At 40.2% G+C, this 26,419-nt stretch overlaps 1 protein-coding gene across 1 annotated transcript; it reads right to left on the bottom strand.

Annotated features, from left to right (window-relative positions):
• Positions 1 to 5,811: 5,811 nt before the first annotated feature.
• LOC139735393 (uncharacterized) lies at positions 5,812 to 25,802 on the bottom strand. The gene is made up of 7 exons (XM_071646140.1): positions 25,671 to 25,802; positions 13,034 to 13,154; positions 10,222 to 10,407; positions 9,193 to 9,322; positions 8,083 to 8,164; positions 6,922 to 7,182; positions 5,812 to 6,642 (listed from the first exon to the last, which is right to left on the bottom strand). The coding sequence occupies exons 1-7, from the start codon at positions 25,734 to 25,736 to the stop codon at positions 5,977 to 5,979; spliced, it is 1,512 nt and encodes a 503-aa protein (XP_071502241.1). The 5' UTR covers positions 25,737 to 25,802; the 3' UTR covers positions 5,812 to 5,976.
• Between the last annotated feature and the right edge of the window lie 617 nt (positions 25,803 to 26,419).

Raw genomic sequence — 26,419 nt, 5'->3', positions numbered from 1 at the left:
GCTTCGAAGCGACGGACAGTGTCTCCATCCAAATGTGTTTCCAAGTCCACTTTTGACCATGGGTTAGCATCATTTTTTTTTTTCGGTTTTACGGTCTCACCAGGTACATGGTACATACAACAAAGGTCATCAATAATATTTTGGTGGAAATTATGAGTTAGTTGCCAGGAAAAAACCCACACATTTAACAAATTCCGTTTACGATGTTTGAACTTAAACGCAATCAAAGCACAATTTTGTCGAAGTATGATGATAACTATTGTATTAATCTAGGAATTAAATGAAACCAAAACAAAACACGAAAGCTATCACTAAATAACAGACATTTCATATGGAAAACGAAATGTGCAGGATTTACAGGAAAAGCGCCAATATAACGTCAATGTTTGATAGATTTACACATCTCCATCATGATATCACAAACCTGGTTTATTGTGCGCCCTGATAACACCCCCATTTAAAGGGACACCTCAAATTTATTCAAAGGACATAAAGCAATAATTGTAGAAGGCAGTATGATTATATCGTAGATTAGAGGGTGGTGATCGTTTGAATGGGTACACCTTTCAACGAGATATTTCCAAATGACCCTCTTAATCATGTGACTAAGAGAATGAATTATTACGCAATCACGTCATGATCGAGATAACTATTCGTTCCGCACTGATTACTCAAATAGCAATTTCACTGAAACATCTGCATGATTAATGTAAAATTGCGTTTTATGAAATATTGTTATTGCACTGCCTCTGTATCAAATATCTTTATCCCTTTCAAAATTTCATTAACGTCCTGCATTGTGTGCGCAGTTTACGTATTACTTGCAAGTACAAGCGGTTTAGCCCAAATAATAAGTAGAACCCACTGGAAAACGTCATTCAATATCTTTACAAATCAGATACTAGATTTCATCTACCTATACCCAAGCTTTTCAGATTTTTAAACGGGATGCAGGCATAATGTAAACCGGCAAGATACTTTTCTCTCTAGAACCTGAATTGCTAATATATAGTCATAGCCGTGCCGAAGTTGTCCGATACTGTACCATGGATAATTAATGTTAACCCTCCGTGTACCACAGTCATCCCTGTCCATAGGTTTATACATGAAATTTGTGCATATTTGACTCACTGACACGGAGAGGGTTAAACGCCGTTTCGTCTCTTCATAATACTGGTAAATGTCTCATTCATCCTGCCCAGTTTAAGGCCGTGTCACACCTTTCCGGGCAAGCTACGCGGGCTTGTTGCGAGGAGGGATTTTCAATCACGCAGGAGAATTTCCCCGGGCGGACAAGAATGTTTGCGAGTTTCCCACTTGTTTCTTACTTACTAGACGCGTGCTACTTACCTTCTACTTGCGTGTATTCCGTGTGACCTGCGTGAGAGCTTTGAAACCGATCCGTTTTCTGTTACGAACGACTTTATACAGGTACTAAAAAGTACCTGCGTTGGAGTTGCCTGAGAGGTGCTGCCGGTAAGGGTCTCCTACTGGTGTTCTGCGTGTACCTCTGCGAGCGAACCCCCACGACTCACTCGGAACAAGTTTTGAGCATGCTCAATGCCTTGTCATACCGTATCTGGGGAAGTTTTGTGGCTTGGTTGGGAAACAAATTTGCTACCCGGGGCTCTCCGCAGTTGGTCCGCACCTGACAGTACCTAGCGCGTATCTCGCCTGTAGTTGCCCGGAGGTGCGCATGCAAGTCCGATTTAACCGCAGCCGAGTTTTGAGCATGACCAAAACTTTTTCCGGGTGAGTCGCGGGGATGCCCGGAGAGGTCCACGCAGAACGCCAGTAGGAGGCCCTTAGCGGCAGTATCTCGCGGGCAACTCCACGCAGGTATATACTTCGCAGTCCCCGTATGCAGCCAAGATAATGACATTTTGTGGAACTTTTGCCATTCCTTCAGAGGAATTCCTTCACTGAGTTGTCAGCCCCCACGCGACTGGTACACAGGTCACACAGTATACCCGCAAGTAGAATTTAAGTAGAACGCGTCCAGCAAGTAAGACACATGCTCTGACTCGCCCAAATCCTTGTCCGCCCTCAGAAATTGTCTGGTATGCTGGAAAATCCCCACACACAACAAGCCCGCGTAGCATGCCCGGAAAGGTGTGACAGGGCCTAAACATGGTTACGGGTAAAAAGATTTGCGTGCGCACCTCCGGGCGACTACGGGTGAGATACGTGCTAGGTACTGTCATGTGCGGGTTATCTGCGGGGACCTCCGGGTAGTAAAAATTGTTCTTCACAAGCCACACGCAAGGCTTGCCCGGAAAGGTGTGACACGGCCTTCATGAATACATGATATGCAATTTCAATTTGATTAACGACGTGGGTTCTATGTGACAATGAAATACAGCTTCTCTGATAACTTCAGGTAAAACACATCAAGGTACCAAAATTCCATTTCCCAGGTACAATGTGATTTCACCGTGTACAGAATTCATCGCCAGACTTTGGTTGCATCACTGTCTGAACACTTTCCTTTGAATCATGATGGTCCAAACTTGGAGGCAAGAACCCTTATTTCCCCAAACGTCGTTTGATTTATCATTGATACATTATGGGTCTTTTGATTTCAGAATAACAACTATTGTGGCACACCCATGGTCACATTGTTGGAAATTCATCATCGGTACACTATCAAGTATTACACCCTTTTACTTTAGGAATACTGGACAATGCCATGGAATTACATGTATTCATAAAAACATATGATAATAATCTTTCTTAAAGCGTGCCATGTTCAAACTGAGCCCTGACCAGTGCTTGCATGATATATAATGTAAAGGTTTAACATTTAATGTTTTTTCTACATAATATGTGAAACGTTTTACAGTATATTGCTGCTAGTGCAGGTTACGTAGCGACCTGTTGACTATGAATTACAGTTCAGAAATATATGTTTTAAATACATACGGTCTGTATTTTTAAAGCAGACTTTCTGGCGACTCTGCTGCCATCAGATTTGCTGCAATTTTTACAGGAATTTTTACTATCTTTATACTATTTTCACGGAATTAGTTGAAATTGTCAGGACTAACCCGAGAAAGACATCAATATTGTTTCTCCCCAGGTAGGCCTGTACATGTAACATAATTGAGAGCAGGTTCAAGAATAGAATCGTTAAAAACAGTATGGTTTCTAACACTAGCTAACTGCCGGCAATTAACGAATTTGTCAAGAAGTAAATCTGCGGTCCTTATATCATAAGAGTTACTATGGATTTGATTGATTTATTCCAGTTAAGCTAGAGATCATAAGAACTCAATGCAAAAACTTACAAAATACACTTTGCAACTTGATGGTTGCCGTGGGAGACATCCGGCATGTCAACAGTAAATTCACTACGAATTCACTGTAAATTCACAACAGATTCGCAACAAATTTACAATATTGACAGTAAAGCTCATATCTATTGCATAGTGTTTTGCGATTTTCCACTGCTTTAAAAAAAGAACAAGTTCTTGAACGATTGCAGAAATTCGTCATTTCTACGACAGCTTGTTGAATCTACTCACTTAACGGTAGACATCTGTAACGTGTGTCTAAGATAAGATCACTCACCATATTCAGTTGACTCATGGCGAAACGAAGAGATGCAAATACGCTAGTAGCATAAAACAAAACAAATAAAAAAACAAAAAGCAAAAAAGTAATAACTAACCTTGCAATGAATAGGCAATAAATTGTAAATTGATTAAAAAAAAACACACACACAGAAGTTGTGACATTTTTGCGCATTTCAACATGCCAAACGAAGTGTTATCTACTTTGGAGGAATATTTTGCAGTATTCATAATTAATCACGGTTAAATCATCGCAATTTTTTTGAGATGACTGACAGAAATCGAGAATTGTCTTTTCGCGAAATTCACGAGTTGCCGTAACTGTGTTTTTTTTTTAATCTTGGTTCATGTTTTCCACGAGATACTAATATTTGTTTTGCAGTGTCCTCCAGGGCCATGACAGCCATAAGTATGCTGTTCAGTTTGTTTGCACCAAACTCGTCCCTACGTTTACAAAATTTATTGAAATTGATTTAAATCTCGACCGTCTCAGCAAAACAGCAGAAACTTTTTGTTACCTGAACGGTGAGCTTATCTTAGCTGGAATGAAAACAAAAAGTGGTATTTTGCATTATTAGACCAGGGAACGGGATGTAGGATGTAGTCATGATAATTTTGACGTTCAGAATAAGTACACAATCCATTGTAAAGTAAGTATATTGCTGAATGTAAAACAGTATAAACGTTATTAAATATTCATTTACAAATGCTATATAATATTTAAGATAATATGATATGATAAACTATCTATAGCTCTCACAATACATCTCTCACATTCAGCATGTATGAATAAATATGAAACTGTATGTCTGCACTCATCCACAAGTCATCTCCAATGAGACAAAGTAAAGCATATCACTCATGAAACCTGAATAATGTGTGCACTATGTCCAGAACGATGAACAGATTCTGTTCTACTTCTGATAAATATATTTCATACGCCCTCGGAAATCTTACAGAAAAGATAGTGTTATTGCATGTAAAATCTTCTCAAATTTGCATCACGTATGAATATTTATAAATACCGTGAAAGTCTTTCCATTCATTATTCTTTTGCACGATTCATTTCGACCATAGGCGATTCAATACAACGCAGTGAATGAGTAAACAATGTCTCGCAAATTCATTAAGACAAAGCCGTCCTTTGACCTCTGACCCGGTAGTTGTTCGTTGAAAGTGGTAACGTGTCATTATTTTGTGCTTACTCAATTCGAATTCCGGCCATTCATCGCTGTCGATTCGCAACTGCAGTCTGGAGGTTCTTTGGTCCACTGAATACAAGAACTGTTTTCGTTGAAGTTTTTGTTTTGCTTCTTTATTTCAACATCTTTATGTTCAAATCCACCATCGGTTACTGACTTGTCACATTTTCCCAAACGCTTCAACACTTTTAGGAGCTCCATCATCCCATGCTGCGGATATCCAGGCATTGATATGCATAAACTGTAATGTTGATAGTACAGAGTATGAATGCCTTTTGACTTCCATATATTAAAGGACAGACGATTTGATGGGGATAGAAAGCGCCGACAGTAATAAACACACCACTCCTTCGTTTTTGTATTTGTTTTTCAATTTTCTTACATCGCTGTTGTGTCACGTGTGGTTCATCTTGATTCTCCGATCGTCTATTATTAGACATGCGACAGGAAATGTTGAGGGCGCTGTCGAGGTGACGGTTCTCATTGCTATGATTCCACTTACTCCTCTTATAAGATAATGTCTATTGCTCTGAGAATGTTCGCATGTGGAATGCAGCAAGTTAAATCACAGTTTAGTTTCTTTGTATCCGAATCTGAAAGTTTTCTTTATACTGATTGTATTGGTGCTCATAAATTAGATATAACCTCGAAGGTTCTTACATGCTATAAACACAACGTCATTTTCGAAAACTGAAATGTCAGGATGAGAACAAAGAAAATGAATGCAACAAAACCATTTATGAAACCAAGTTTCTTGTTGGCTGTCCGATACTTCGCACGAAGGGATATGGCGAAATGGGTTTCCATAGGCACCGTTGATGTAGCACCCCTGCACAATCTCTGCAGCGTTGTCTTGTATTATCTTTTCTCTTCGTTTAATGCAATGAGCAAAAGAAACGGACAGCAGAAATTAGTTCAGAAGAAATAATGTGAATATCGTTGCAACTAATTCTGAAAATCAAATATTGTACTGTGTAAATTGGTGACAAACAAAATGAAGAATATCTAGTGCAAAGAGCCGCAATCAACATAAGATGAAGTGAATTACTGGCCGTGAGAATAATATACTTTGTTTTGTAGCGTGCATTTTTCTCATGTTGTTGTTGCATATTGAAACGGCTGTCCTTAGGCTGTACCGAGTACCCAGACTCTTGCAGTAATCTCTTAGAAGGAGAGGCTGAGCCAAGGCGCTAAGGCTTTGGTCATACGTCTGTACACGGCAGCCCGTCAGTATCTTCCCAGCTCAAGTTAAAGTTACACTTGCTCATTAGACCCTTCTCAACGACAACGAAGTCGACGTCCTTTTTTAGCGGAGTCCTTTCCGTCACTTCCTCGTCATCATCATCGAACTCATCTTCGGCCTCGAGGTCTCCGTTCAGAGTTGCATGTGTGGGCATCTGGAAGTGCACCTCGCACGTGACCAGCTGCTTAGGCGTGTCGGTGACGGGCGACGCCTTGCGCCCAGCCGCGGCTGCATCTGCGCCTGCGCAGTTGCCCGCCATGACGGGTGCCTCGTCCGGCTCGTCCATCTTGAATCGAGTCCGTTTGTGTCTTTTCGACTCCGACGACTTGAGCGCCGACACCAGCTTCATCTGTTTCTTCGGCGAGTGGCTCAGCGAGTTCATCTCGATGGTCGTGCACTCCTCTCGCGATCGTCGACCTCGGGAGAATCGAAGTATCGACGGCGGGGACTTGTTGGCGCTAATGTTACCTGGCTTCTTCAAGATCGACGGCGACCTGCCGCCCACCAGCGGGCGCTTCGGGTGTGCTGGCGGAGAAGTCTTGATGAACTTGTTTGAGCGCACCTCACCCGGTGAACCAATCTTTGCTACCGGCCGCCACTGACCGAACTTGTCTGTTGCTGTATCCTGCGTTTGAACGAAACAGAATCTATATTACTGAAAGAGATTACAATGCAAGCAAAATAATACAGAAAATACAGAAAATTTGTTTCTTTCTTTCTTCTTCTATATCTACGAGGGGATGGTTGCATGATAACCACATAGAAACGTCAGTATATGCCAAATTGGATGGAATTTACTGGACACTGGCTGCTCAATTTAAAGCCAGCTACCGCCGGAAAAGAAAAGAAAACTACTCTACGCTTTATTAAACTTATTGGATCACGTGCTAATTCAATCAGACACCTTTGGAATGTCGAGATGAACCCGCGGTTCGCTGAAGCTGGCTGACTTTTTCTTCGGCTCCTTCTTTCGTAACGTATCTTCAGAGGACGAGGAGTCGGCTCCCGTTGGCTGGTCCGATGACGAGATGTTCGTCGAGCTGTTCTGCTCGTCACCTTCACTCTCCAGACGACCTCGGCCACGGGATGACTGGGCCGAGGAGCCGCTTTCAGAGGCCTCGTCGTCGGACTGGGCCACGCGGATCATCGGCATGTCGTAAATTTCCTGTGTGGTCGATTGATTGATTGATTAATCGAATAGAACGAAATAAACAAGGAGGGTTTCAGATGAGTGAACTTCAGAACAATATAGAATTGAGAAACATGAAGATCTTTAACTTGTTTTATTCCATGGGCGTTGTTATCATATCCTTGATTTTATGTTCATAGTAATCACTATGATTACTGGAGTAAACCAGAAGCAGTGAATAATAGTAGGTTTAACACGACGGCATGAAAGCAATGAATGCTTCTAGAAAAGCAACGACAGGACCGAAGGCTGTAAGTCTCATCCCAAGGAATGAACACCGAGCCCTGAATGTCACTGAAATCCAGCAAAACGGGAGAAAATCATGAAATTCCAATTTACACGTGTTTTACGAATCACTAATATTGGTCACTATCTCATATTTACACGAGATGATGCGAGGATATTATTGCGTCACAAGTAGGCCATTGACAACTTATTTTTTTTCTAATAATGGATTATTACATTTTGAATAATGGATAATTCAAATGGAAGAAGTTACCTTTGCGTCATATTGTTCTCAGCGTTTAATGACTGAGCGATGATTGGTGTTTTTATAGGGAAAGGGGCTAGAGGGGCTTTTAATCATTGACACTAGTAAACTTGACGTCATAATGACTAATACACATATGAATAGGAGAGCTGTAGGGGGCGACGTCCTCGTCTCACCTAGTGTGCACATTGTGAGTATGATCGCTATCCTCGTCTCGAAAAAAACAGCATCAAACTGTAGAATTCCTGAACTTTCAGACATTTCTTTGACTGATTTCGATGAAACTTTTAGCACATTGTTTCTTTTCCTTCATCCTTTCTATGTTTCGGTCAACTTGAACACAGAGAGGTGTTGTGTGTTTGTTTTTCTTCAGCGTTCATACTTACCATAAGTGTTTTTCTCACTGTCGCGACATCGTGTGGATATTGGCGGGTCTGCGATACCGTCTGTTTGTCTGACCCACGCTTCCTATAAAACCACACGAAAACAACAGCAACGAAAACAATGCAAAACAAAATAGAAAAGAATGTAAACAAGAGTACGCAAATCAAACCCATACTTACACAGCCCGAAAATTATATGTCAGGTCAACACGCATCGATCAAAGAGTGAAATGAAGTGTAAACAAGCCACTCTTTATCTGTTTGGTAGTTGATGTGGATTCTTAGAACGCATTACTATAATTTGATTTATTGTGAATGTGAACCATAGTATCTAAAGTAAAAACAAAATGATCATACAGCATAACCACAACCTGCCCTTAAATATCTTCGCTGTGTTTTCCAGGAGATGTGATGAAATCCAAGACATATAACTGTTCATTTCTTTTCGTACAACGTCATGAAGTGATTTTCAATTGTCTCAAACGATTTTATGGACTTGTGGGACTTGTGATAATACCGACACGTCACGGAGTTGCATGATTTTTTTCTGTAGCCTTTTATCCCTATCTCCGACAGTGGATCATGTTATGATGTCCGCCCAAAGAAGAAATTGAAGAATGGTTGGGTCCCGATAAATAGAGCGGCTTACAACTGTGGAAGACAAATTCTAACCCGCTGAAGACGGGCTGATTTTGCTACAACACGTCTTGCAGGCAGCTCGGTAGCAACAAACAGTACTTCATCTGAGTTCTTATCATTGTGGTTGCTATCATTATTACAGCTTGGAATAACTACAAAATGATTTTGGTTTCCGAACTCGTCACTCGTTGGTTCATTCATGTGCCATTTAAAGACGATTGCCATTCACCTGTCAGAAGGGGTGGGCATGATCTAATTGTTTTGCAGTGTGGGACTGATCAATTGAATGGGCTTGCAACCTACTCTGCACCAAAAGTGAACTTAGATCGTTTGCGCGGGTTTGTAAATGAACTCGCTCTCGCTCTCATACAATGACCTCCATTTTTGTGACATACGTCCAGGAAACAAGCTGTTTTCATTTCTTATACAAGTACTTATAATAATGCTCAGCTGGACTCACGAATTGATACTAACATGTATTTGGACTGTGAACGTTTCTCCACGAGGAAGCAGGCTAGCCAGAGACAGAGCAGGACAGCCACCCCGACACACAGGCCTGTCACGATCACCTCAAGTCGCTCCTCGTACGCAGACTGGGCATCATCTGCTAAATGCAACATAACATAACAGATTTAGGGGAATGAGTATCGTATTAAAACAATCTACGCACTGTAAGAGCTCGATATTCTTAAATGTGCAACAGCCAGAAGTTAAAACTTGCTCAATAATTGACAACTTTCCTAAGATAAAAAAGTGTTAATATCTGTGATTTTTTTTTTACAACGATTTTTTTTTTGTAATTGATGTGTTGCAAAAGTTATGGTCAGATTGATTATGTTCATTGTTTTGTTTTAACGTGACACTGATTCCCAAATGGTCTGTAATATGTAGCTACTATCATTGTTATTTGCTATTTTTGTGAACACAGGCCTTTGCGGTGTTTATTTTCCAGAGATAATTAGGTAAGGCATAATAGTTATGCTTGGTTGAATGCGATAACACGGAACCAACATGTAACCAAGGAAATGGGATGCAAGACACCGCTCGTAAGCCATGAAAGTAAGCATTTTTTTAATCCCTTGGCAAAAAGTCTAGCCTGATTGCCATAGGGCCTACAAAAGAAATTCGAACACAGAATACAAAGTTTAGATTAACCTCCTGTAAATAGGATAAACTTGAAAGTCTTATAGGAGAAACACATATCATACTATATACTAACATTCAAGCGCGTGTCATGAATTTATGCTACAGTGCTATTCAGGACTGAATTAGATTCAATTCAGATAAGGGCATAACATTTAACACTCAAAACGAGCGAAGCTATCTCGATCATTATCGACCATGAAAATGGAATCACCAATGTTCCCATCCAGCGACTACGGTTAATGTGACAATGAAGGCAATGTTCTCTGACTCCGCCTGTAGATTACGAAGTCAAGACAGATTGAAAGACAGACTCTCTTGCACTTGAATGTTGATGTAGAGCTTTAAAACCACACCCACCTGTCGTCGTCCCGTTCCGAGTCGTGCCATTGCCTCCTGCGGTCGCCAGCGTTACGGCGGGCCCCGGTGTGGTTGACCCGTTGTAGACGGACGTCATACTCTCCAAACCGTTGCTCAAGCCTAGCCTATTCCTTGCCGTAGATGGCGTTGTCTTCGTTTGCAGGAGAACATCGGTTGCTACAGAATCTAGGGAAGAAAAGAGGTAAATGATGTTTTAGCTCCAATCTATGCAAGAATTTCTCTTACTTAGTACTTTGTCTGTCATGTGTTGGCTTTTGTAAGCTTGCAGACTTGAATGATTACTCATCTATGTTCTAATCAGCTCTTGGCGCTTTAAACGGAAGGAACAGAATGATGGTGACGGAAGGTTGCATTCTGTAAACAGAGCCAGAAAGAGTCAACATAGATTCATGAGATGAGGAGGCCCAAAACATTAATAGCGAGAAAAGATGTAATATGTGTATTCGTGTTTGTGTGCGCGTGTGCATGTGTGTGTGGGGTGGGGGGTGGGGGAGAGAATGAGAGCGAGAGAGGGAGAGGGGGGGGGGGGAAGTGCGAGGGAAGGAGAGGGATGGGGAGATGGAAGGGGAGAGAGAGGGAGAAGATGAAAAGGATGTTAAAGAGCGAGGGAACGCATTCACGACGGTGCCATGAATGTAATAGGTTGACATTCCAACGAATTAAAAACCTACGGGGACAACAATGCCTCCACACGAGGAGAGAAATGTAGCTATATGTTACTGTGAATGGTTTTGGGTGTGGTAAAATAACATCGTATTTCTCTAGTCTCATAGCTGTCTCTTTCACACACACACACACACAAAAGAATCTTAATTTCTGCCAGAACGTATTTGTGGTGTACAATCTGTATCTCAGTGAGGTGTTTCTCCATCAAGGTCATCCACCCATAAGAGGTTTGGTGATGGAAAATTGAATTCTCCCTACGGTTTCTTGTATTTGATTTTCCCTCACGTACATGCCGCTCAATCGGTTATCCATGGAGCTCTACGGTCTATTATATAGATATCAGGCTATGACTTGCTATTTGATGTGCTGTACATAACATGTATATAAACGTTCCTAATTCTGCAGTTCTTTGTGCATGGTACGGCTCCGATATTTGGCAATGCAAAGAAGAATGATGAAGTGAAAGAGGACTGGTAATAATCAGCTAAAAGATTACAAACAAAATCACTTGGAATTGTATGTAACATTTTAATTGTATGTTCTTGTTCCCGCATATGATTGTGTGAGTATCATGTCATTGTGACCTGTTTCAACACGGCTACAAGACCCCTCGATTTATCAGCCGCAAGCTCTATCTAGGCGGCATGCTTTGTAAAAAGAGAATGTTGTAATCTAAATCTGCAAAAAGATTTTTTTAACATTAAAAATCAAGATTTGGCAAAATAAGTGTTCAGGGCCCCGTTGCAAGAAAGTTGCAATCAATTGCAAATAATTGCTAATTTTGAAACAACCATTCTGATTGGTTCAGGGTCTGCCCTATTAAGAGACATGCATGCAACAATGATTTTGATTGGCCAGTGACAATCAGTTGCAAGTTGCGTTTAAACCCAAAGTTTCTAGCAACGGGGCCCAGGAACAATATGTCACGATGGAGAGAGAGATAGAGAGAGAGGGGGAATGGGGGGGGGGGGGAGGGAGGGGGAGAGAGATGCTTAAAAAATATACATGTATTCATATTCCTATCCCGTAACCCTACGACCTTGTGTCTCTCAAACCAATGTACGTTTCTAATACAAGTAAAAGGAAAAAAAAGCAGATCAGTGTGTGACCATTTGTGACTGTGCATTTTGTATAATGTGTATAGGTATGTGTGTGTGGAGGTGGGGGGGGGGGGGTTGAGAGTTTGCATCAAAAGGTATTGATGTTGGAACTTGACGTCAATAATCTTTTAATGTGTATCATGTTATTACTAAAGACTGGTCGTTAATGAGGGCGCCTCGACTGATCATCTCGTGGGAAGCCACTTGGCCATTAAGTCATTAATGCCTGATGTCATCAGTCCACGAAGCTTCCCAACAAGCCCGAAATGAAACCACGCTAGGAATGCATTCTCTACATACGGGCACTTCAAATGGTAGAACTGAACAAAAATGGTAGAACTGCAAGTTCGTAATCCGAAGTTGAAATGATTAAACAACATGTTGACATCTAATGAAGATTATGTCAAGTGCTATTGTGATTCTTGAAATCGTGATACATGATAACACTTCGCCGATGTGATACATTTATCTTATGTCAAAATATAAAGTGTTTAAGTACAGATATGATAATTGTGTGCATGTACTTTAGGATCTTTGCGAATGTATAGCATGTATATTATGTATGATTATTGTGTATTCAGTACACATACATACGTACTCACATACATACATAAGTCATTGCGCCAATTCCAATTTTGTAATCAAAGACACACAAAAGTACCTTTAGTGTCGATCTGTTAGTGAGTGTAGAAATTGACCGGACGTTGTTTTGTCATCACATTGGGGGGGGGGGGGGGGGGCATGATTTACGTGATAATAAACATTTTAAATGAACAAGTGCAAACGTGCCCCGTCCTTCCTACCACCTTCCCTTTTTCTAACTGCCTCACCATCAGTGGAAAGAAATCTATCAATAGCTCTGTTTCCTTGGAGGGTGCAATGCCCGAATGAACCGATTAAACAAAAAACACGTCGTAGCAAAAACCGATGAATAGGGCATCAATTTCAACGCTTCCCCATTATGGTGGAGGGAAATAAACACCTACAAACAGAGTAACATTGGGACAGAGACACCGTCTACTTACAATCTCTTGAACCAGCGATCTTGAAGACAAGACAAGACGGTGGCTGAACATCGTGGAAGCAAGAATAGTTTATCCTTATAATCGAACCTTTTAACCTCTCCGATCCTGTCGTGTTGATCCACTGAAAGAGACAAAAAGAAGATTTTATTTTCAAGGCTTCATTTCGATGTTGGTGCTGGTTTGTAATGGTTACCGTATGTTATTCCAAAGGTTTGTTAATCCGAAAATGAAATAAGGTTCGGTATTCCAATTTTTCCAAGGGTACGTTAATCCGAAAACGAAACAATGTTCTAAAGTCCAAAGGTACGTTATAGTACGCACCTTCTCTTCATTTTCGGATTTACACGAACCTCCGGAATAACGATCTTTTTTATATTCATGGATGAATTACCTTATAATACGAAATACATTTCATTTTTGCAATCACGAACCTTTAGAATAAAAAACTTTCGGAATAATGCCACAGATGTTCTTGTTAAAGAAGCATTATCATTTAACGAACATGAATTTATACAGAATTTGTGTATTTCGGAATAATGGACCATGGGAATAACGAATATAGCCGTCATCAATATGGAGGGGTTCTGCAGAAACATCGTTGTACATCTGTGCGCTTAAGTTTCTGCGTGTACGTCTGAAGTTTCCTGTGCATCAACTTACCTCGTGATGGTTATGATCATGTCTAGAGTGTCAGTATTTGGCAATAGCTTTTCGAGGGTGGCGTGAAGAAATCATACATATATGTGATTTTGATATAACGATCAGCAACGAAATGCTTCCCGAATACATCCACTCTTCCAGACAGCAAGCTAGTCTGTTTTCATGAATAGTATAGTTTCTCTTTTTTTTCACGTTTAGATACTGTATCGTCTCTCCCATTGTCTAAGGACAGGGGAAGAAATTTGCATCTTGTGTTGCTCGCAGCAAAAGACAAGAATCAATAAGTCCTGCATAATTTACAGAGCGGCTCATTTCAACCCCCCCCCCCCTCTTTTTCTTTTCTTTCCAGCTTGCAAGATTTGTAATATGCCGAAGTCCTATATAAAATGTCGCTCACGTGAACCTTACCAGTCCGGACATCAGTACACTTTGGACACGTGATAGAGGTCGCTCACAGTTCACAAAGGGTTCGATGGATTGTAGAGGAATATTGGAAGAGATAGTATATACCAAGTTGCAGTGTTAGCAGGTAGCAGGCGTACTATTTGTGAGTACGAAGTATGGTGATGTCAAGTTTGTCATAATTCGTGACACATCGGTATATGTATTTCTATATCAGACACGTGTACAAGATACATACACCTGTTTGTTTGTTTGTTTGTTTGTTTGTTTGGGTTTTTTTATTTGTCTGTGCGGTATAGACACATACAATATATTCACAGACAATGTAGGGAGATTGTCACGTGTGGTTATTCATAGTGCTGCAGTGGAATCTCAAGTTACAAATTTATTCGTGTCCTTGCTGGGTATGGTTTAAAAAGAATAGGACTAGATGAAGTAAACATAAAAACAAAAATCTCAGAACATTGTACATAGAAAGGTTCGATTAAGGGGAACGTTTGAGTCTTGCAAACTGACTGCGGAAAGACCGTGGGGACGTCAGAGTTTCACTCCATGCTCACAATTCGGGTAATATTAGGTCGTTCCGTTCTTCTGATAATGACTGTTTATCTATTCTGCGCAAATCTTGGATGGTTCCCCCCCCCCTCTCTCTCTCTCTCTCCATATTTACCACTAGTTTGTATTCTGACTTTTTTTTTTTATTTTGCCCTCTTCCTCCACTGCTGGTTCGCACGTTTTTTCCCTCTCCCTCACTCTGTTTTCGCTTCCGTTCTTTTTGTTTCTTGCTCACTTTGTTTCAGTCGCACGACGTGGGAATTACACGTTGTCGCCTATTATTTAAGAATGCTGGTGATAATGTAAGGTCCCCACACAGTATTTATAGAGTGCTCACCTGTATTACAATCTAATAGACGGTGTTCATTAATTTCCTTGGGGATAGCAGCTGCTCCGCGCGTCGACCTAACGTGTTCGATGGAAAACAGAGCATTCGCTTTTTCCTTGAACTGGACACAACGATGCTCTCTCACACCTCCTGTATTGTTGTTCCATCTTGCCGGAGGTTTAATGGAAGCAATATGAATTCACATGTTTACATTTTTATCTATTCATCTCTTCCTTCATCTCTAGATGTCTCGAGCGAAGAGAAGAAGCGTGGGGTGATGAAAACTTTTCAGCTTGAGATAGGTCTCCAGAGATTCACTGTTGAGATTGCTTTCATCACATACCTGAGATGTTGCTCAAGAGGTGCTTAATATGGACAACCAACTGGGTATTAAACAGAATCTTCTCTCTCTTTGCATACATACCTTGGCTGATTGCCATGTCGTTCTTATCTTTTGTTGTTACCTCTGGTTGCGGGATTTAGTCTTCTTTTCAGGTTCTTGATGTAAAAACGTTCGAATTGATCTAAAGGGAAGATTTGATCATACAGCGTAGCCTGAGATGGAGAATCGCGTATATCATGACCACCAATAATCGATACACCATAGTGAAGCTAAAACCTTCTTTTTAGCGTAATCCAAACCATCATTGTGGGGGCGCTGTGGCATAGTGGATAAGACTCCCGACTCCCGAACGGAGGACCGTGAGTTCGAATCCCACCCAGTGCTTACAGCCTTGGACAAGATGTTTTTACCCACAATGTCCCTCTCGACCCAGGTGTATAAATGGGTACCTGGCAACGCTAGGGTAATAATAATAGCAGGGCCCTCTGGTAGAACAGTGGCAACACTGAAGAGGCTACCCTGGGTAAATAAGACCATATTATTATATATGTATATAATATTTGATAGCATGGGAATACGGTGGTTTGCTGATATTATACACAGGAGAAGGCAGCTTCGAACTACCCCGTCCACAGCTGTCCACGGGAGACAAAGGTTCATTACCTGCGTCTTTCTCTCTCCTTCTTTACAAAGCTGTGTAAATGTGAATCTTTGAATGACGGAGAAGAGAATGGAAGAGCGCTTTATAGGGGAGTAGTATAACATCGACGAGACCACCCTGTGTATAGGCCATGATTTGTCGGGGTGCATACCCACAAGACCGATACCCATGAGTCATACAGCCCACGAGTCCTACAGCCCATGAGTCCGACAATAAGCAAATAATGCCCATGAGTAGTATATGAGGTCGCTTTTTAAGAGGTCTAGGAGCAGGAGCAGGAAGAGTAAACAAAAGAATATTCATGAGCATGATCTAAAACAATAAAAGCATATTACTAAAACAATAAACTCATTGTGAAAACAATAGCATATTGCTAGAACAATTAAACATCATCTTGCCGACAAATTGCATAGTATTATTGTTAAAACAAAAGAATTCATGAGCGTGATTGAGACCGACACTAGGTAAAAACATCCCATGAGTTCGACAGATACAACACGGGGTTAAATGTGTCGGTCTTGTGGGGCTTGTTAGCTTATATAGTATCGAACTAATGGGCTGTATGACTCGTGGGCCGTATGACTCGTAGGCTGTATGACTTATGTGTGTCGATCTCGTGACATGTACCCGATTTTTCTCATCATCCATCGTAGGATTTTTATTATATATGAATAATTCGGACCAGGAGTCACAGTAAGGAAGACATTAGCTGGAACTTTTCGGAGGTGTAGGAATGATAAAGCCGAAATTGTTTAAACGAGCTTTCATTTTCTACGAAACCTCTGAACATCACTCGATTTGCTATTGAACTGTGATTCCAATCGGTAGGGTCGAAAAACTCACAAGGGATCGAAAAGTGATATCTCGCACACGTACAATTTTTTTTTTCTCTGAAAACCTCTTTCATAAACAGATCATGACAATTCACTGCTCCCTTTGATAGCAAAGTGATACACAGTACCAGCTAGTCTCTGTGCACCATACATGACTTAACGGATTGAAAGCTACCACATACTGCTATAAGTTTAAGAAATCCGTTTTTGGTCTCTGATGTATTTCTTGTTTCAAGAACTAGCACCTGGAGGGTTAATATAGCTACTCTGTGAGAACTAAAAAGAAACAGACCGTAAAGACAGACCTTCAAATGGAGATCGTGTCGTGTGCAAGTCTTCTAATCTCTCTAAACAAGCCCGCAATCTCAATGGTAAAACAGAACTCAATATGATTGAACCGATGGGGTCTTGTCTGAGAATGAATAAAAATCGATATCACCAAATAAGTCCAACTGCACGAAAACGTGCATGCAAGTGGAAAGGCTTCTTGACTCACACTGAATGAAACTTTAAAGGGACTGTACAGTACTGGTTGAGGTGGGGATTCATGTTTTGAACATTCCTAAGTGAGATTATGAGAAACCTCTTATGAAATATGAAAGAGCATATAATTTTAAGAAGGATTCAAGGTTTATTTGATGAAAATTGGTTTTCAAATGGCTGAGATATCAAAAAAAAAGTGATAATAATAGAAGGCGACATGCCACAATTTTATTAGGTTCTCTTTGTTTCACCTTGTTTTTGGATATCTCAGCCATTTCAAAACCGATTTTCATCAAATAAACTTTTGATACCCCTTAGAATTGAATGTTCTTTGACATCTCATAGAGTGGTTTCTGAATATCTCGCAAAAAGTTAAAAGCTAAATCCTCGCCTCGACCAGAACTGTACACACCCTTTAATACGCGGACAATCTTATGAAATAATGAAACGTAATATAAGAGAAGAAAGACTTTACTCGTGCTACATGATTACATTAAAAGTCTACCATTCTAAATCTTACAAACGAAATGACAATAACCAGTACACGCACTTACATAGTAATCAAATGAGAAATGAGAATCATGAATAAGTTATAGGAAGTAAGAGAAGAGAAAAGAGCAGGGCGTATTATGTGATGCCATGGAATCAGGAGAGGGACTCAGAAACCAAAGAAAACAGTAAGTTTCATGCAAAACTATGCGTGCATCGGTATGTGCGTGAAGATCAGCCCAGGAAGGTCGCTCAGAGGAAAAAGAAAACTAGTTATCTAGTTCATCTAGGGCATCATGTTGAGCTCCCTGTGACAATAATAGTCTGGTAAATTAGTTAATAACATGTCAAATCAGACCCCATCCACCTAATGATTGTTTTTCCACCCCTCCCCTCCCCCGTCCTGCATCATTTGAGGCCGTGAGGGTATCCAGCCTTCCGAAAATGAGGCCAATGACATCACAACTTAATTGAAGTCACGAGCGTGTCGCGTCTCTATGACGTCACAAATCGCTTCTCGGGACTTGACTCACAGGCGGCGTAGTAATATCAACCAAGTGTAATATCCCGATAGAATCCTAGTCCCTATAGGGTTTCGATCTGTCGTTATATTATGACAGCATTTCTAGTTATCAGCACAATATATAGGATTTCAGGCAAGTGTCAGGGCGATATTGATTTCATAGAAATCAAATCAATGAACCTGGATATTCTTTTCCCCCTAGAATGTGGCACGCGACTGGTTTTAAACATCAGGATGTTCGGTTCACATAATTATAGACGTAATATGGCACTATATAATCTTGTGGATCTTTGCACTCTATTTCCCCATATTTCACACTAGAATTCTTTAATCACAAACTCCTGAAGAGACATTTTAGAGAGAGGGTGGGGGAGGGGGGAGGAGAAGAGGGCTAATAGACAAAAAAAAAACCCAACCAAACAAACAAACAAACAAACCACAAAATACGGCAACAACAGGAACTATTTATTACCCTCATTTAATAAAGGAAAGTAAATCCCAAATAAAACATTCTTACCGAAGTGACAAATAACAACAGAAAAATAAAGTAATATGTCATCTTTGCAGAGCCTAGCGGATACAAATAAGAGAAAATAACTCAAAACGAAAGCATGAGCATACGATGTAAACATGCTCTTAATAGAACTCGTGCTCGACGTTTAACTCATCTCATTGTAAACACGATCGTGCATGAAAACCTGAGAACTGTACACACCCACAACATTTGACGTAAACTTCTCTAGAACGACTACTTACTTGTGCGCAAACAGACACACACCTACACAAACTCACTCATATACGGTTAACTCAACTCTTGCTGAGTTAACATGATGAACTGGCATCTCACAACTGACAGGCTAACGAAATCACCAACGCCGTGAGTAATCATTGATACTAGCCATTTGAAGATGCGAAGTTTTGTGCACTCGGAATGTTAGCTGAGTGAGTGGAGTTGAATGATGATGGTATAGACATTGCATCACCTTACAACGGCCCACATGCACGGAGATTTGACTGATAGAAACTGAGAAAAGTAAGATGTAGGAAAGATGGTCGTGTCTATATCACAGTGTCCGTGACCATCTGACGCCATTTTGGTCAGGCAAAGACATCAATGAGGACCAAGTTAACCTGATCGTGATGTACAGCTCTCGTTTGCTCTCCCAGCAGGCACTAATAGGCAGACCTTCCAACTTATTTTATTAATTCTATTTCCTTTTCGTCGGTAACAAACACAAAGAAAAACAGTCATCAATTCAATTCATGCACGCCTATGAAATATCTTGCCCAGACTGTCTGAGTCACCTAAAGCACAACTGCCTTAAGCAGCTCAGTGTCATCGTCAGTGCATAAAAGTCATATAGGTATTTACGTCTCTTTCTCTCTCTTCTTGATACAATGACTTTCTACTTTTTTTATTTGTACCTTCAGTTGAATGCCTCTGCGTCTAGGTGCGAAGGTATATTAGTATGGTAAGTTAACAATTCGCACAGGAGTATCAAAAAACATCAAATGCATAAAGAAGTAATGGGCATACAAATCAAGAGTTGGTATTGAGAAGACATAAGGGACTGAGTAATACTGGAATATTGGTATCTTGCTCTCGCAGAGTCGAGAGTAGTATTCAGCGCTGAGAAAATCAGATCATATTCATATGTTAAGCACGATACGGATTTCAAACTTAGGTAGGTCAATACGGGTGTAAAATGATATCTGGTAATAAAATACATCATGAGATTCTATTTATCGTGAGCTACTGCGGTGAAAAGCAAATATTATTTTAGCCTCATTCGTATCGTCTTCCTTCACTTCTTGTTCTTTTTCCACTTTTCTTCTTCTTCTTCTTCTTCTTCTTCTTCTTCTTCTTTTTCTCCTTCTTCTTCTCTCTCCTTTACATTCTCAAGGCGAATGGAACACTGTAGAAAGTCACATGAAATTCTAAGACTACACTAACTACATAGGGACGTGTCTCAGGAGGGAGATTCTGAGAAATGCTCCCTATCAAAGCTAGCCAAATTTCAAGCATGCTTCGTCGTGTTTTCTTTTTTAATCTCATTGTTCCCTGTGGAGGAGCATGCCTTCACTGATTAATAAACGAGATTGAGTTGTCACGTCTGCATGGCAAAGGCGTTTGTTATCATAGCAAAAATATTTAAGTTCCTACACTAGTACACACTCACCCACAGAAAGACAGACAGACAGACACAGACACAGAAATACACACACACACACACACACACACACACACACACACACACACAAACACACACACAACCTTACACATTGTAATGGGGTACACCTTTGTTGTCTGGTATCGCTCTGTGCGATCAGTAATGAAGTTGATTTTTACCCCATCATTTTTGACGGAAAATGAGCATTCCGTAAAGTCAACTGTGCCGTTCCCTGTACTCCCTGTACTCCCTGTACAAAGTATCCCGAATACACAATATATGCATCAAACACACGCACACACGCACACACAGAGGCCCGAATTCACGAAGGTGGTACAAATGAAACCATGGTTTAAACCATGGACAAAAACCATGGAGCGCCAAGAGTCGCACGGAATATTTCGTTACGAAATTGGTAATTTCGTCGACAAAATGACCGTTTCGTTAACGAAATTATCATTCCGTGGACAAAATGTTCATTTAGTTTCAAAATGTTGTCATTTCGTTACAAAATAATCATTTCATCGACGAAGTGACTGATTTCGTAACGAAATATTCCATGCGACACTTGGCGCTCCATGGTTTTTGTCCATGGTTTAAACCATGGTTTCATTTGTACCAACTTCGTGAATTTGGGCCATAGAGGCAAACACACACACACAAAGACACACCTATGGGAGATCAATGCATTCCCTCGTGGATGGAATGAGCTCTTGGGCTCGAATATAAAATATCCACAAAGGCAAGCAAAACGGAGTAATGCAATAAGAGAGAGGCGCTCGGTTTCAAGGTCACTTTCTAGAACCGAACGGAGCGCAATAAAAAATGCAGGCTCTTTGTGTTAGACTGTCGAGTATACACGCCTCACCAATATCGTCATATTGCATGAGTTCCATCCAGGTAATACGATTAAAACACAAAATATGACGCATTTTCCTTGAGCCTGAAGAACGCCATCAATCCATGCTTTTAAAACCAATGATCGCTAACTCTAATAGGATGCCAACTGCGTTCGTCAGGCAGAAGTAACACACTAGTAATATTTCTCAAGGATATGACACATATTTTTGCTTTTTCCCATTTCAGGTCTGCTCCTTACTCCGCTATATGACATTACCGTTTTATCAAAGCCATCGTACTCCCTTCATCGAGAGTATTATGAATACCCACATGTTAATGTCAAAGTAGAAAATCCTGCACTTAAACTCTTCTAGGCTTAAAGACATTTCCTGTTTCATACAGACCTGTTCGGTTTGTAAAGTAAAATGAAATTTGAATGATTTTTTCCGATGATTAATAATGACGATACGGAGGGCATAGAATGCATAATGTCATCATCACAGTAGTATTTGATATGATTGAACGTGTTTACTTCTCTTTACAGGTTAGTCATTGTACACAGGTAGACACACCCTTACGACGTCATCATACAATGTGTCTGGAAGAAATGAATGTCCGTCTAAAATGTAATTCGATATAGCTACTACGTATCCATATTTCATTTTGTTCGTAGATCCCGTTAAGCAAAGAAACCAAGTTCCACTAAAACAAGTGGTTCTGGAGGTTACAGCAGCAGCGAATAACGCGCCGCATGCATCAAAACACGTAAGTCTTTCGTATTGCTCCCTTGTGTACTACATCTTCTGCAACTACTACTTAGATACTGAGATTATATATGACCGCCACTTGCAAAAACATTTTACTCTGTTAATTCAGCCCGTGGCGCCATCATGGTTCAGTCCATCATAGTCCTTTGATTAAGCCAAGTTTTCATTCACTGTTGGTTTTGGCGTATCGTGCATCTCTTGTTTTCTTTTTGTTTAAGTTTGAGTTTTTGACAGAGAACTAAATCAGGATGTAGAAAGGAGGTTCGGGTGAAGGAATACCTACACAGAGTCTGGTTACCGACGAAAATTACCGCTGTGTGGTTGGTTCGCCCCATTTCCTACAAGTCAAACACAACGACGGATTAAGCACAGCGAGACCATCAATCAAAAAGACAGAATGGGTAAAAACAAAACTAAAGAAAACAAAACAAGAAAGAGAGAGAGTGAGAGATACAGATACACAGACGACAAAGGAATAAAAAGGTAGAGAGAGAGAAAAGGAGAGAGATAGAGAGACAGACAGACGAGGGAATGAGAGAGGTCATGCTTACTAAGGAACCTTTCTTGTGTTTTTTTATATTAGCCATTTTGAGCAGGAGTAGATATTCAGGCACGGCACGCAGAGTCACTGAAATAAATGATATTATAAATATCCTATACATATGCGTGCGTATGTGTATGTGTGTGTGTGTGTGTGTGTGTGTGTGTGTGTGTGTGTGTGTGTATGCATAACTAATATGGTTCCATTATTTATTACTGTATAATTTTGCTGCATAATTCATTTGGATGATTATTAAGATTAATGCTAGAAGAATTGAATTATCACTGTTAAATTTAAGCAATTTTTTTTTGAGAGCATAGGGGAAGTGATTGTATGTAAATTGATAATTGTTCATGAAAATGTAATTTTTGTTATGTCATTATGTACAGCAATAGCAAATTTGCTATAATGATCACAAATGTATATTTTCGTCATTTCAATTGTAGCAAATGAAAATTATTATTTTTTTATTACTTTGAATGGAACAGAATAAACATCGTTGAAAAAAAAATGTGTGTATGTGCATGTGTGAATGTGTGTAATAAATGTCTAAATGATCATATTCATACATCATGTCTAAAAGAGAGTACTTAATAACATAGGATTTCCCGCCAATTTTACACATTTTTTTTTTCCCATTCCAATTCATCTATCGTACAATTAGATCTCTTCCCGAATTTTTGGCTTGATAAAAATGTGCAATCAATTTAATTTTCGGGCGCACCAATTCGTCTATGGTCAATCTGTTTTCGCATTTTTGTATTCAATTTCGTTACGTTGCAATCCAGTTTGTTCGAGATGACTTTGGAGCTGACAATGGCATTCAATTTAGTCATTGTGCAAAGACTTTCAAATATTACTAATTCGAATCAAAGAAATCCACGTTACCCAGCAGATATGCATGTTCACTCAGTATATTCATGGAGCTTATTTAATTATCCAAAAGCAACATTCTAGTGAAATATGTTCATTCTTACCCCCGACTTCAGTCTATCTACACGTAATTTGTACGTGATAGGTCTACTCCAATACTGTTCACACTTGCAGACGTATTGTTCAAGTGTATATACAACTTGTAGTTGGTAGTGTCATTTGGTTTACAAGATTGATTTATCTGTTTATAGATAAACATCTGTCCTTATATTATTTTTTTTCTCTGACCTATGTTATGTCTTGAATTGTAAACATGAACTGTCGCAGTAAGACGGTGCAGAAATAATGAACCACTTATGATACTTGATGTCAGGTTGGTGTGTTCGAATGAATGGCTGCATGAATAGCTGGAAACAGCGCAAAATAATAAAAAAGTATTTAAACAACAAAACATGTACTATTACCAAACTATATATCTCCATATAACACCAATGACTCACTTATATAAATCAAATTCAGCTGACATGTATACCAGAAACAACAGTGTTTTCAAAAGTATTATATCGCACTCTTCAATTACACAATTTCAATGTACATCTCCTTAGTTTGAATGCTACAAAACAAACTTGATCAAAATGCAGCTTGACAGTAAGTTCTGGCGACGAAATTGAATGGCATGAGACCAAAGTGTATGGCATGCATACATGCAAATGACAGTGGGCGAAAATGGGAGATCAAAAATGAAACTGAATGACTCAATCTGCATCGAGAGATTTCGCGATGAAATCGAAGTTAACCAGCTTTTATAGCATTGAGCACGAATATGCAAAGAGAGCATTCGAAGAATAAATTACGTGCATTATTTATGTAACCTCAAGTCCTCTACAAAGTCCAGATCCATTGTGTCATTAAGTCATCTACTTAGCTGGTTTGACTTATCGTATTAGCCTCCACTCGCTTCATAATTAGATCTTCATGGAATCAATGTTCTTGGGTGACGTGAATAGTGAAATATGAATATCAATAATCTGCACTCTAAGCAATCAATACTCATTCCAATAACAAAGAGCAACCTTTTTACCATCTATAGGCGCATTTTTGCAGGGCAAAAGAACTTGGATAATCCGGAAAACACTGAAGAGCTGTATAACCATCCCACTCTTTATTCTTTCCCTCTTTTTATCTAAGATATTTTGTTCTTAATTTGACTTTTGTCAGAATGATCGACTATTCTTTCTTTCTCCATCTTGTTTTTACGATGGTTGACAATATTGAAGTTTGCAGACGCGTTCCTAACCTGGGCATCTCTCTTCCGGCCTCGGGTTTCTATGGCAACAGTGAACGGATGGACACATCCTACTCAGAGTGAAGTGGTCCACTCTTACACGGGTCAGTTTACCAACTTTATTTAGCCCCATGTATATTTTTAGCCAGTAACACCGAGTGACGAGCTATTTTAATGCCCCTGTTTCTTTTCACTTGCCACTTCTATTTCAATTCCTTGGATTGGTTTCGCCTTCATTGTAGTTTATTGTACGTCAGGTAAGACATAGTCACGCCTTAGCATAGAAATGTCTTGCAAGTCTATCGCTGATAAGACAGGATGCATAGGATTTCAACTGCGTCCACAAACTGTTCGTTGCCAGTTCGTTCACAATATGTTACTAGCTCCCATACTCATAAATATAACATAAAAACACATACAAACATACTCCTGTTTTAGCTATATGCAAGCATGCCAGCAAAAGCCGAGATAAGATATTCTTTTCCGCCTCAGGATTTGCACACGTTGTCTGCTAACTGTTCACCAAAATACATTCTTGCTTATGATTGCCAATTCATATTTGCAAATGTCCTTTGTTTGTATTCGAAAATACACAATTGGATGAGATTACACATGATAAAGCGACCTGTGCATCAATGGCTGTGGGTAACTTATATATAAAGACGCGCGAGTATGGTACTGCTTGCATCAATTTGCCTCCATTATTACACAGACTTGTAGACACATCGCCACAAATTAGAAATGACAGGTCGTTATTACAGCATCCATAAGCATGCCTACACACATGACGAAGTGTCAGTGCATATAGTTATCTCATGAGCAGTTCGATGTGTTCAGCCACACGTGAACATTGTGAAGAGTGAAGCGATAAAAATAGACCTACCTGAATGCTCAGTGAACGGTTGGCGGCAGAAAATTTCAGTTGCCACGGCAACGCGGCGATGTTCATTTCTATAGCATCTTTCCCGCCCGTGTTAACCGAGGTATGGTACGCCTGCGTGATCCTGCACGTAGTACCGGTAGCCGGGCCCTCTTGCTCCGTTCCCCTCCCTGCGTCCGACGATGCTTCGACGTCGGTTGATGGCAACGGGAAAGACAACGACGGAGAGGAAGAAATGGATGACGAAGGCAATGGCTGAGATGAGAACGACGTCGAATTAAGTGGCTCTGGCTGAGAAGGCGGGAAGTCTAGCAGCGGCACTGGTAGTCTGATTGAGGCTGAGGCTGCGGCCGAGAGTGGGGTTGTACACTCTGTGAAATATTGGAAGGTAGATAATATTGTGACGACACAAAGCGCGCGGATTGACGTGACACGACCAGTGAATCTACCAATACACTGCCATGGCTTTTATCACAAGCATTTTATGACTCAGAAATAATCACACATCGTATTTACTTAGTGATCTAGCAAAATAGTCTCACGTTTCACTCACACTTATTTGGTTCGCAGGTTGCCAATGTAAGATAATCTCTACCTCAAATCATTGAACACGTCGAATGGCATTATCATGAACCATTGGTTAGATTAGCTTACTTGCTTTCTGAAGATCCAGAGTACTACTCAGTATGTACTTAAAAGTTCCCATCCCATTTCCCATCCCTGATGTAAATCCTTTCCGCCCCCTTCCTCCC

Source organism: Diadema antillarum, unplaced genomic scaffold (assembly GCF_040938485.1).
Source record: "Diadema antillarum isolate AM-2024a unplaced genomic scaffold, OU_Dant_1.0 seq00000576_RagTag, whole genome shotgun sequence".
In the NCBI taxonomy this organism is placed as follows: Eukaryota; Metazoa; Echinodermata; class Echinoidea; order Diadematoida; family Diadematidae; genus Diadema; species Diadema antillarum.
The sequence above is the reverse complement of the archived record's forward strand: the minus strand, read 5'-3'. Positions and strand labels throughout refer to the sequence as shown.

Excerpts from the sequence above, each read along its gene's own strand:
- LOC139735393 (XM_071646140.1), bottom strand. The coding sequence starts at position 25,736 with ATGAACATCGCCGCGTTGCCGTGGCAACTGAAATTTTCTGCCGCCAAC. Across the intron at positions 10,408-13,033 it reads GATCGCTGGTTCAAGAGATT|ATTCTGTAGCAACCGATGTT; the intron begins GTAAGTAGACGG and ends TTTCTTCCCTAG. Across the intron at positions 8,165-9,192 it reads CGTTCACAGTCCAAATACAT|GAAGCGTGGGTCAGACAAAC; the intron begins GTTAGTATCAAT and ends GTGGTTTTATAG.